At 36.2% G+C, this 12,819-nt stretch overlaps 1 protein-coding gene and 1 pseudogene across 4 annotated transcripts in view; one reads left to right on the forward strand and one right to left on the reverse strand.

Annotated features, from left to right (window-relative positions):
* Positions 1–459: 459 nt before the first annotated feature.
* UBE2E3 (ubiquitin conjugating enzyme E2 E3) overlaps positions 460–12,819 on the reverse strand; it is an 86,058-nt gene continuing 73,698 nt past the window's right edge. For all 3 annotated transcript variants that reach the window (XM_082690577.1, XM_082690578.1, XM_082690579.1), the window contains exons 4-6: positions 7,558–7,690; positions 2,290–2,437; positions 460–1,098 (exon numbers count right to left, since the gene is read on the reverse strand). In XM_082690577.1, coding sequence (XP_082546703.1) covers positions 1,001–1,098; positions 2,290–2,437; positions 7,558–7,690 — 379 coding nt within the window. In that variant the 3' untranslated portion in view covers positions 460–1,000. The remainder of the gene's footprint in view (positions 1,099–2,289; positions 2,438–7,557; positions 7,691–12,819) is intronic.
* Positions 2,494–3,838, forward strand: LOC309844200 (large ribosomal subunit protein mL48 pseudogene; annotated as a pseudogene). Its single transcript has one exon. The product of its transcript is annotated as a large ribosomal subunit protein mL48 pseudogene (transcript).

Here is a 12,819-nt window from a genome sequence, read left to right on the forward strand (position 1 = left end):
ATGAAAATTCAAGACCAGGATTAGTAGCAAAGTAAAAAATGTACCAACGACACAGAAGTATTATCAGATTAAAGTTATCTGACAACACTGTCCAATGGTGGATGGAAATCACCACTTGGGAAACAAAATGTTCCGTAAGTTAATACCAGATTCCTGAGTGAGTCACAATTTACATTATCCTTTGCTTAACTATCATGGAAGTAGAGCATTGTGTGTTTTGAGATCAATGATTTAAAATCCAGTTTTACATACTTAAGCTCATTATATGCTCTCATTAGTAAGTATTTCAAGGAAAAAAAACTACACATTTAACAAGATTTCAAATGTTTTCACTTTAACAATTCCTTTATTTGTACTGGTCCTTAGTAGTCAATCTTCATATCCGCATTTTTGTTTCATCAACAATCATCTCAGACACACCTTCTAACAAGATTGACTTAAAATATTACGACAGGAAACTATGCCTTCAGGAGCATGTTTATTGTGTTTGAGATGATACATCAGGTGCTCTCTGAGCTACAAAGGGTAAAAGGAAATCCTCTCATTACAAACTGACAAAGGTAAAAGGTAAAACATTTTTCACAACAGCATGAACCACATACTCAGAAATAGATCTGGGTTTAATACAAATGACATAATTCCTAGTCATCTACGGCTACTTTTATAACTTCATACAGATAATGAATTAGGCTAAAATGCACTATAATATTTGGTAGACTTCAGGACCAGTATCCTTAGTACATCACAAAATACATTTTGATATCCCAAAGAAGCAAGACTTGCAAGTAGGCGTTTTAAACATAACTAATCTACAGCTACAAAGTTCTACTCTTGATAGCATTTACCTTTTTGGGGAGTCTCCCAGTCTCCAAAGGATAAAAGCAGAGAGTAGAATCAGTATAACATATACACAGAAGTCCGTATTGTAAAGGCTATAAAGATTTGCAGCACAGTGGGAAGGGGTCCTCTGCTCCTTCACACCGCATACAAATTCTGTGAATTATGTGGCGTATCTCTTGGTCCACTGTCTGGCTATCCTGTCATGTTCTGCTCTGTTGGTCAAATACTGAGTGGCTATGCTTCCAACCAGAGGATCCGCTGGAAAAATAGAAAGGACAGTAAGAGATATTACAAAGTGTCTTATTACAGTTTTAATACTCTATTAAATTAAAACACTAATTTTTCAGCAGCATCTTTTTATATAATGGCTAAATTTTCAAGATTAAAATGCTTTAAATAACACAAGCATCTGTATATTTTAATATTCAAATTAGAAAAGCCCTTTTAACTAAAAAATACATGCTGACTTAATAAACTTGATTTTTTAAATACTACTACTCTGCATTTTATTCAGCAATGGAAGTGTGGCTGGTGATTATATTTCTACCTTCTTCTGGATGTTTAAAAATGTGATTTTTAAATAAAAATGCAAATCTTACAATATAGTTTATAGCATTTCTATCTAGATAGTATGCACATTCACAAGCATTTAAAATATTATTAAGCATATGTACTTTCCTTCCGTGCCTTGCTCTTTCCCTATCAGTTCACTTAGAGCTGCCTCACCCTTTTTAATTCTCTTGGGCATAGGTAAAACTGCTGGGCTTACAATAAAAGTAAAAGCCTTTGGTGATTAGTTCAATATGTAGAAAAAGTAATTCAACTTTTTAAAAAATGACCACTTAGTAAGATAACATATGTAAAATCCCAGGCTTAAACATCACTCTTTCAAGTCAACTACACATGTTAATATGTGGTAATTAAGCATTTCTTGAAAATGTTAGAACTATTTTATTAATGACTTTATCTGAGTTAATACAATCATAATCTAGTTCAACACATCAACTATCACTTTAATATCCACTATTACTACTTATAAAACCTAACTATAATCCAAGAAAGAAGGGAGAACAAGAAGCCATACATTAATTACTAAGTAAGCAGTTGCTTTAGAGCACACGACAGCATGGAAGGAGCTAGAAAAGGAGGCACTGGTGCCAGTCACGGCTTTCTTCATATCAAACAGGGTTTATACCACTACATAATTTAGAAAAAAGTCCATCAACGACAGAAAGAAAGTAATTATAGGTAGCATGCCATTAATAAAATAAACAAAGTTACTGTGAGACTTTTGGTCTATTCTAACTGAAATGGCTTTGATAATTTCCTTGCAAAATGATTTATGCTTATCTTTCCACCAACAGCATTTACTTCCTCAAATCCATAGTTAAGGTAAGAACACAATGGTTTCTGTAGCTCCACTGCGTGTGTTAATAAAGGTTTGCTTACCAGGGTTGCAATCTGTCAAAAGAGAACAAATCGACAGCAAAACCTTTGAAATAGTCAAAGCAGGACTCCAGTTGTCTTTAAGGATGTCCAGACAGATGACTCCCTGACTGTTGATGTTGCAGTGATAGATTCTGGTGCGGAAAGTAACCTAAGGGCAATTCCATTAAAAACAAAGAAAAGGAAGGCTTTATTACCAACTAAAACTCTCATCAGCAAAAGTAAAGTATAGAGTATACATCATAGACGCTAAATAGAAAATAATTTACTGAAGAGCTAATAAATATCAGATTTAACTAATATCAAAAGTAAAGGATTTTAGGGGCGCCTGGGTGGCTCAGTTGGCTAAGCGACTGCCTTCAGCTCAGGTCATGATCCTGGAGTCCCCAGCTCAAGTCACCCATCATCAGGCTCCCTGCTCAGCAGGGAGTCTGCTTCTCCTGCTGACCTCTCTCCTCTCATGCTCTCTCTCTCTCATTCTCTCTGTCTCACTCTCAAAAGAAATAAATAAAATCTTTTAAAAAAAAAAAAGTAAAAGATTTTATTTGGGACGCCTGAGTTAAGCATCCAACTCGATCTCAGCTCATGTCTTAATCTCAGGGTAGTGAGTCCAAGCCCCACACTGAGCGTGGAGCCTAGTTTAAAAAGAAAAAATAGGCCCAGGGATCGCTGCAGGTTGGGCAGGGTTTCAGCTTACAGTTAACGACCGCAACAGCAGATGATGAACGGAGCTCTGGGAAAGATGCTGTGTCTGAGGAATGATATCATTTTTAAGCAAGCCTTTTCTCTCTTAAGGGTCAGAACTTCAGGAGAAAATCCCATCAGTTCTGCAGGTGGCATTCTGCTGAGTACCAGTCGGCACTACAAGACAAGGCCTATCCATGGCATTGGAAGATACAAGCACCTAGTGAAACCACAGGAGCCCAAGAAGAAGAGGGCAAAAGTGGAAGTGAGAACCATTAATTTGGGGGCAGATTATAAATATGGGGTTTTAAACATTCACCTGACTGCATACGACATGGCTGTGGTGGAGAGCTATGCCCAATATGTTCACAACCTCTGTAACCATCTATCCATTAAAGTTGAGAAAAGTTACTCTATGCCCACCAAAACCATGGAAGTGTTACGGCTACAGGACCAAGGCAGCAAAATGCTCCCGGACTCAGTTCTCACCACCCATGAGCGAGTGGTTCAGATCAGCGGTTTGAGTGCTACATTTGCAGAGATTTTCTTGGAAATAATCCAAAGCAATCTTCCCGAAGGAGTGAGATTATCAGTGAAGGAGCACACTGAAGAAGACTTCAAGGGAAGGTTCAAAGCTCAGCCAGAGCTGGAAGAACTATTGGCCAAGTTGAACTAGCTCACTGCAAACTCTCATGTCAGGACTCGTGATATTGAGTGGTCAAAGTTAAGCAGAAGACCCTGACTTTTAGCTATCATAACTACCCGTCCCCATTAGCCAGGAATGCCTCCTCTCTGATAAAGAGGAGTGCTTGCCAACTCTCACCACTTTCCTTTGGGCCAACCTAAGACATTCTCCATCTAATAAAAATCTACAGCTGGAAATAAATAAATAAATAAAATAAAAAAGTAAAAAGAAAAAATAAAAAAGGAAATGGTTTTATTCAGTTCAGTTGAGATTTTTTTACCCAGCAGATTAAGTACCATATCAGTTTTACACCAAAGTAAGCAGCTGATTTGGTTGGTTTACTATAAACAAATGACACAAAATAATTTTGTGTATGTATGACCATATATATATATACCATATACACATGCACACGTGCACGCACAGCTCTGTTTTAGCGTCAAAGGTAAGAAGGAACTCAGGAAGAAATTATTTTACCATAAAACAAAAGTTACATTCGTTTCTTAGTAGAAAACATCAGTATCAACTCAGCTAATGTCCTGTCACGTATCAGAAAACATTGGACAAGGATTTAGAGGATGGTTGATGAAATCATCAGTCTATTTTTTAGCCTTTTGTTTCTGCAACTGGTTCAGTGCCTTGTTAGACTAAGACAGTAAAATGAAATAAAAGCAAGGTCATAAGGTAATGAATAAAGGAAACTATTTATCTCTCAGATATATGAAAAAAGGGGGTAAATCGTAGGAACAAATACTGGCAAGTTTCAAAACAGTCACAAGGGGCGCCTGGGTGGCTCAGTGGGTTAAAGCCTCTGCCTTCGGCTCAGGTCATGGTCCCAGGATTGTGGGATTGGGCCCCTGCATCAGGCTCTCTGCTCAGCGGGGAGATCTGCTTCCTCCTCTCTCTCTGCCTGCCTCTCTGCCTGCCTGTGATCTCTGTCTGTCAGATAAATAAATAAAATCTTTTAAAAAAAAACCAGTCACAAATACTAATGGGGCGGCTAATTCTTAATTTAGAGTAGCTGAGAAAAAAGAAATAAACAGCTCCTGAGCTCTTGGAACTATCAATGTACTATATGATCTCCCTGGTAGAGTCTAGAAAGAAAATATTAAAAGCCCTCTAAAGGGCGTCTGGGTGGCTCAGTTGGTGAGGTAACTGCCTTAGGCTCAGGTCATGATCCTGGAGTCCTTGAACTGAGTCCTGCATCAGCCTCCCAGTTCCACGGGGAGTCTGCTTCTCCCTCTGACCTTCTCCCCTCTCATGCTCTCTCACTCTCAAATAAATAAATAAAATCTTTTAAAAAAATAAATAAAATTAAAAGCCCTCAAAAGTATATTTCTGATAAGGATGTATAATTAAAAACAAAAAAGAAACCAGTGGTCTAGCAATGGAGAAAAAGGAAGAATCTGTACCTCCAGAACCTCTGTGTAACAGAGTGGACATGTTACCTTTATAGCTCTTAAAATAAGGCTTGTTGAAGTGAGACCAGCTAAAAATATACAATACATACCAACATTTCAAAGACACAGTACCAAAAAGAGAATGAAACTGACATTAATAATATTTTTTCATTGATTTTATGTTCAAAAGACAATATTTTGGATATACTGGATGTTATTAAAATTAATTTCACTGCTTTTTTCTACCCTTTATAATGTAGCTCATAGAAAATTTAAAATTACACATGTAGCTTGCATTAGATTTCTGTCAGATGCTTCTGCTCTAGAATATGCTCTAGTCAGATGCTTCTGCTCTAGAATAACATGTTTAGATCACCAAGAGCTGACTAATCAACAGACATGCGTGATTTATAAACACAATTAATAATATGAATCCTTTTGGGGCACCTGGGTGGCTCAGCAGGTTAAGCGTGTGTCTTTGGCTCTGGTCATGATCCCAGGGTTCTGGGATCAGGTACTGAGTTGGGCTCCCTGCTCAGTAGGGAGTGGCTTCTCCTCCTTCCCCTGCTCACTCTTGGCACATGCATGCGTGTGCGCTTTCTCTCTCAAATAAATTTTACAAAATCTTAAAAAAATACTTCGAATCCATTCAACTATTAATAGTTGGTGAACGGAAGAGAATTAAATTTTTATTATTCCTCAAGAAGTTCAACACTTTACCTGAACTTCAAGAATAAGCAGAATTGTATAGAAATAATTGCATCTAACACCAAAATAACAGCAGTATTCTTTCCTTCTCACTTGTTCAACCACAGATCTGGATAGTGCTTCATAATACTGTGTCAGATATCTTAGGGAAGAGGAATGATTCATCATGGAAGGATTAGAAAATTAAAATACAAAAAAATTAAATGCTAAATTAAAACATAACCACTATATTAACCAAAACAACTAATAAATCATACATAGAATTACGGTTTGAAAGGTTTATGTTAGTCATTTTCTAATTAACATTAAAAGAGGCCAAGTAAAATAGGAAAGCCTTTTCTTTAACAAATATTCCCTCATAAAAATAATTTTGTAAAAAATAAATCTTGCAAACTTTTTTCTAATTTTGCTACCACATTAAAACCAATTTCAAGAAAAATGAGGCATCTAGAAATAAGTATCACTATTTATCAAAGACAGCTATGATTTTGTTTTCTGTAATACCGGAAACTTAACCAATGAATATAAATTGAGCAGTTAGTGATACACCAGCACTTAACATGTGTCATTCTGAATGTTAATACAATTTGTAGTATTATTCACACGAAGGCTTTGTTCCTTTTATTTGAACTAGCAAGATATACTCTACATACGTGAGCACATTCAATAAGACAATCATTTAAAAATCTTAAATTTTAATGGGATCACATAGTATAATACTCAAAAAATACTGATAACTCTAGTTCACAGCAAAATACCTTTAGGTGATAGGGAACCCTGATGTCTGTACTTTGAGGTAAATACCACTAGGTGGAACTGTTATCTTATTAGATAATGGGAGAAATAATCCCAGGTCTAAAAACAAACAAAAAACCTTAATTTTTACTCTCAAGGCACCCCAACCCAAGCATGCAAGTGAGCACAGGCATTGAATTGCCACGCAGGCATTAAATTGCTACATGTATTCTAAATAAATAGTGTAGGGAACATAAGGAACTATGTTGAAAAGAAAAACATTTCATCATAGTTCAAGGCTTGATAACAACATACTTTTCCCCTGACATATCAGAAGTCTCTGTAACTAGACCATAATTATGTTCAGGCTTAACATTGGCAGTTTTTACCTGTTGGCTTGACCACTTTATAATGAGAAGTGAGAGGAGGAAACCATCCAGGTAATTGTTATGTTTAAGACTTGAAAAATAATTGCCAGTCATTACAAGGTACAACTCAACCCTTCTGTTATCCATCTAGTTAATATTGCGAGCCAGCTGAGACATAAGCCACCCAGCCACCCTTACTCCCATTACTACATCGTATCTACAGAGGTCACAGAGTAAGCTGATTAAATAATAGTAGTTTCCCTCTTCTTTGCTGTTTTTCTAGTTTTTGCTGATCTGTAAAGATAAGGTATAAGCATAAAATTCAAGTTATTTAATTCTTATTTCTGCAAGCTGTCCAACAGGTTTACTTTTTTTTTTTAACCCCAATGTTTCTCAACAAAGTCCATAGGATATTTTCCCTTATAACATAAATTTAAAATGTACCTGTTTTACTGGTATGCAAAGTGGCATACTTTTATTTACAATTAACAAACCCTCTTCCTGCTGATTATAAAGTTATTTGTATAGGCAGTAATCAATTTCTTTCAGTTTTAAAATTCTTGGTTACATGAGAGCTTCTGTATCAATTCATGAAAAATAATGAAATAAAAATGATTACATCAATACACATTTAACCTCTAGAATTTTGGAAAAGGACAAATATTAAAGAATGGACTTCTAAGGTTCTTACCTTTGGTGGCTTAAATGGATAATCAGATGAAAAAGTGATATCCAGAAAAAACACACCACCTTCATATACAGAACCTGGTGGACCAAGTATAGTTGATCTCCATTCATAAATGTTATCTCCTTTAGGCCCAGCACTATTTAAAAGAAATTAAAAATCAATGTGTATATCCGTAAGTAATGAATGTTAACATCTAAAACCAATTAAGTATTAAAAGTAAATTAGCAATTGAGAACAATGAGATAAATGTAAGTCCCAGTGTGTGCATACATATATGTATAAATTATTTGCAAATATTTCAAATTTACAGAAAAACTGAGAGAACAAAGAACACAAGTATAATCTTACCCAGACTGTTCCTGTTAGCATTTGGACCCATCAACTCTTTCATTTTCTCCCTCCCTCCCCTGCTTTCTCTCTATGTACGTGTATATATATACATGTGTACACATACACACACACACCCACAGTGCTTTTTTTGAGCCATGTGAGAATAAGCTGAATGAATACATCTGGCCCCCTCCCCATAAATACTTAAGTGTGCACATTCCCTAAATTAACCTCCAATATAATTACAATATAGCTACTTCAGTAAATATATTAATAATCTGCAAAATAATGTCTCTTTAAAAATTTAATTTTCCTCCAGATACAGAATCTACTCTTGTGATCATCTTGTGATCATCTATGTTCTATGTCTTTTGTTTCCTTTAATATGGCACTTTTCCACCTTTGACTTTTATAACAAACATTAACATTTTGGAAGAATACAGTCATCTTCCTCCCCATCACCTCCTTCTTCTTTTAATAGAATGCTCATCTTTTTTGAGTTATCTGGTTTCCTCATAATTAGATGCAGACAGTGCATTCCCGGCCAAATAGTATGTAAGTGATGTGTTCTCAAGCTACCATGGTATTCATTTACCTATCCCTAATTGGTGATGTTAATTTTTATCACCTAGATCAAGTGCTGTCTGATTTTCCTACTGTTTACTATTTTTTCCCTGCAACCAATAAATAACATTTGGATAGACACTTGAAGACCACGCAAACATTCTGCTCTTTATCAAAATTTCTCCCCTAGATTTAACATCCAAGCTCTAAAATATAAACTATATATAGTAACAGTATATAAACTATACTGTGATGGTGATAAAATCACGGTTTTTCCAATTTCAGTATTTCTTCTACATTTATCAGCTAGCCCTTGATCCCTCTCATTTCCTATTTGTATGAATCTGTGTATTACTGGTGTGGTTTTCATGGATTTTTTTCCCCTGATGATTTATATAATTCATTACTACCTTTAACTGTTTTTGATGACAAATTTGGCCAGTGAGAGCCCCTTCCCAATCGCCCCTCTACTCCTGTGACAGGCTGCTGTGATGTTAGGAGTACTTCCTTACTTTCTGCCATAACTAGATGTCCCAGGATTCCAGTCTTGGAATCAGTCATTTCCTCAGAGAGCCCTGGTTCCATTTAGTCTCACACAGGGAATGTTAGAAACCAAAGTCTGCGTGCTAGATGCTATTAAGTCCCAGGTACATTACATTGTGCTTAACAATACATCATTTCACTTATAAAATTCAAAACAAGAGAAATAATTCAAAAATAATCTAGCCTCACAATTATTTGCTGGTAAGGCACATCCACTGTTCCTTAAATTCTCTTCCAATTTACCCTCAGACTTCCTTTCTTCCCTAATCTTTGCCATCATGAATTATCTTGACTTTCTGAACTAACGTATAATACATATACAGCATTTCCTCTTTAAAAGTAACCACCAGTTTAGAAATTCACCTGCATGTTTAATTTAAAATAAGTGTAAACAGCATTGATAAATCACCCACATTAATCACAACAGGACTTTCAAGTATAGTTACAATAATTTGACTGTATCTTATTAATTCTGTAAAATAAGCTGAGAATTGTAAACATGATGGTAAGTGATACTATCAATAATCAAATGTGTGCTCTGAAAAAATAGTTCATACAGAAAGGATGTAGAAAACTTGATGGTATAATCAAAATGTTTACAGCCTGTTTTAAAGACCTATCTTTAAGGTACTTAAATAAAACCCTTACTATTTTGGAATATTTAGGGAAAAACATTTTTCAAAATAAATACTGTTTTATATGTTTCAAGTATACACAGAAACAAACTAATTACAATAATGGCTCACTGTTCTGTCATCATTTGAGAATCAGGTATATTCCCTAAGTGAATTTTTACTGTACTAAAAACATCAAACTGAGTCCTAATTTTGTAAACAAACAAAAAAGGTTTAACCTGATTCAAAAGCATTTTCCTTTCCAAGTTAATTTTTCCCTTGGTGATTTAAGGTAATCATTATATGATTAAATTATAGTGTCAAAGACATCTATGGTGTGGCTGTCTTACTAAAATGATTCTAAACTACATGTGCCACCCAGTGGTGGTGGTAGTAGTAACAACATTAGTTAAGGTTTAGCCCATCCTTATTACATGCCAGGCATTGTTCAAAGCATCATAGTGTATAACTCATTTAATTCTCTTTAAAAATCCATGAAGTAGGTACTATTAGTACATTCCTATTTTTAGATGAGGAAACAAAGGTTCAGAGAGTTAAATAATTTTCCATGTGTCCCATGGCCAGAAAATGACTCAGACAGAACTTAGACAAAGTCTGTGAACTAGTCTGTATTGTCCTCAATGGTTTGCTATATTTCCTCTTATTAATGTCAGTGCTACTACACCTAATTTAATCTCCAAATTCTGCTGATACTTACTTGTGTAAGAATCCAAGGGGTGCTGTTATCCAAACAAAACAAAACAAAAACCCCAAAACAAACTTCCTCAGTAATATTAGTTCTCAGTAGAACTATGCTATGCTTCAGGGGATACATTCAAATTTAGTTGGGTTTTACTATATTTTAATGAATCATAGAATTTCAGACTGAAAAGAATCTGGTAGAAGCCAACCCCACCCCCATCCCTGCCCTTATACTTGAAAAAGCCAATGCAGAGAAAGCAAATGATGAATCTTAAATCCCTTCTGCCAGCTGGCAGAACTGGGATTCCTAAACCAAATTCGTACTCGTTCTTAAGTTTGCTTTCTTCTCACTTATGCTGTTTTGCCATAGGACAAAGGATATGTTTATTATAGCAGAATATTAAATGTGACTTTCCTTCTCGTCTTAGGGGAGACTGAGCAAGGCAGAAGCTTGTGGCAGTATGATTCTTTTACTGTTCCAAGAATACTAAGCCTAGAGTGAGTGACAGCTAAAATCCAGCCCTTGTTTTAAGCTGCTTTGTTTAGAGTAAGGAGCCCTTTTTCTTCCCACAAAGGTGCCATCTGCAAATCAAGACATTCTTGGTGGTGGGGAAAGGGGGTGAGATGTTGGATGCAGAAGTTGTTTCCAATCAAATTCAAGCAAAGGATTTTACAGGCTAGCATCTGATCTGCCACTGAGGCTTCACAGCTGAGTAGAAAATGAGTGATAAATGCTAACAATCTCAAGACATGTACTATTTATACCTTCTCACTGGTTCACCTTCTTTCTCTTTTACACAAGCAATGTAGCATGCTTGTGTAAAAGCATGTTCCACATGCCATCCTAGATCATTTGTTTTTCCCTCTCTGGTGAATCATGTTCAGAAAAATATCACCATACTATTTTCCCAACCTTTTTTAAAAAAAAAATCAAACATCTATTACTCTATGCCTTCCAGGTCCCATCTCAATGATCTCCTAGCAGGCTTTTACTCCCCTTCACTACACTGAAACAGCATTCATCAAAGGTCACCAATGACCTCACAGGAGACCCAATGCTTATTTCTCAATCTTCATCTTCTTTGGCCCAACAACATTAGACACAGTTGATCACTTTTTCCTCCTTGATATAACTTGTCTGTTTTGTTCCTAGAATAACATACTTGCTGGTTTTCCTCCTAACTTTTCTGGTCCTTCCTTCTCAACCACTAAGTACAGCTCCTTAACTCCCTAACCTAACAATACAGCCAGTCCTTGAGAACTCAGTGCTTGGACCTCTTCTCTGTTGTACTCACAACCCTTCTTTTGCTGACCTCATGACGTTTTATGGCTTCCAACAGCACCAGAAGGCTCTCAATTCCCAAATCTCTTATCTCCAGACCAGATTTTTTTATCCTGAGTTCCAGAGCTATACATCTAAATGCTTACTAAACAGTTTTTATTTTGAAATCTAATATTTCAAAACCTATTTATTTTGAAAAGTGCCTCATTTTTAACATGTCCCAAACTAAGTTCCTGGACTCCTCATATAATCTTCCCTGTTTCAGTTAATGCCAACTCCATTCTTCTAGTTCCTCAGAACAAACACAAAGACCTAGCTTTGATAACAATCTTCCCACATCCAGTATTTTGACAAATTCTGCTGATTTTATCTCCAAAATAAACTCAAAATTCTACTGCTTCTCCCTACTCCTACCATCTCGACCTTAATTCAAAATACTAGAATCCTCTCCTGGTTAGTTACAATAGCTCTTTGCTTCCACTTTTGGCCCTATTTCCACCGTGGTAGTCTATTTGCAAATGACAATTAGGCAAAGCAATAGTTAGTAAATCAGATCATATAAGTCTGGTCAAAACTTTCCAAAGGCTTATTACCCTATCCTGTGTTCAAGTCAAAGCCTTATGAGATTCACAATGCAATGTTGAGACCCAACAATCTGTTGCCACCACCACTACCATATCCTTCTTGTCTGCTCCTCTCTTCCTTGTTCAACTGGCTGTAGCAACCTGTTTCTCCAACACACAGTGTACATTTCCACTGCAGGGCTTCTGCAGGGATAAAGCTCTGCCTGGAATGTTTTTCTTCGCGATTGTAACATGGTTTGGGTTCATCACCTTCTGCAGGTCTTGACAAAAAAGTCACCTTTTCAGTGAGGCCTTTCTTGGACACTCTATCTAAAAATGTCACACATGAGCTCCACACATTTTATGTATTCCTTTCAATGTTTTTCTCCATATTACTTATCACTCTCTAACATATTATATAGTTCACCCATTTATCTTACTTATCATCTGTCTCCCTAGAATGTAAGCTTCAAGAGGTTATAAGATATAGATTGGGCTCTACAACTTACAGTGGATTGTGCTTTTTATGCCCTGAAAGTTAAAAAAGTATTTGAGTAACTCAAAGTGACAGAAGAGCTGCGGGACCTGCCCAAGATGAGAAGAAAGGGAGATGCCATAGAGGCAATTTAATAGCAGGGGAAAGGAAAGGAAGGGAGGGGGATGGAAG

This window comes from Mustela nivalis (assembly GCF_964662115.1).
Source record: "Mustela nivalis genome assembly, chromosome: 11".
In the NCBI taxonomy this organism is placed as follows: Eukaryota; Metazoa; Chordata; class Mammalia; order Carnivora; family Mustelidae; genus Mustela; species Mustela nivalis.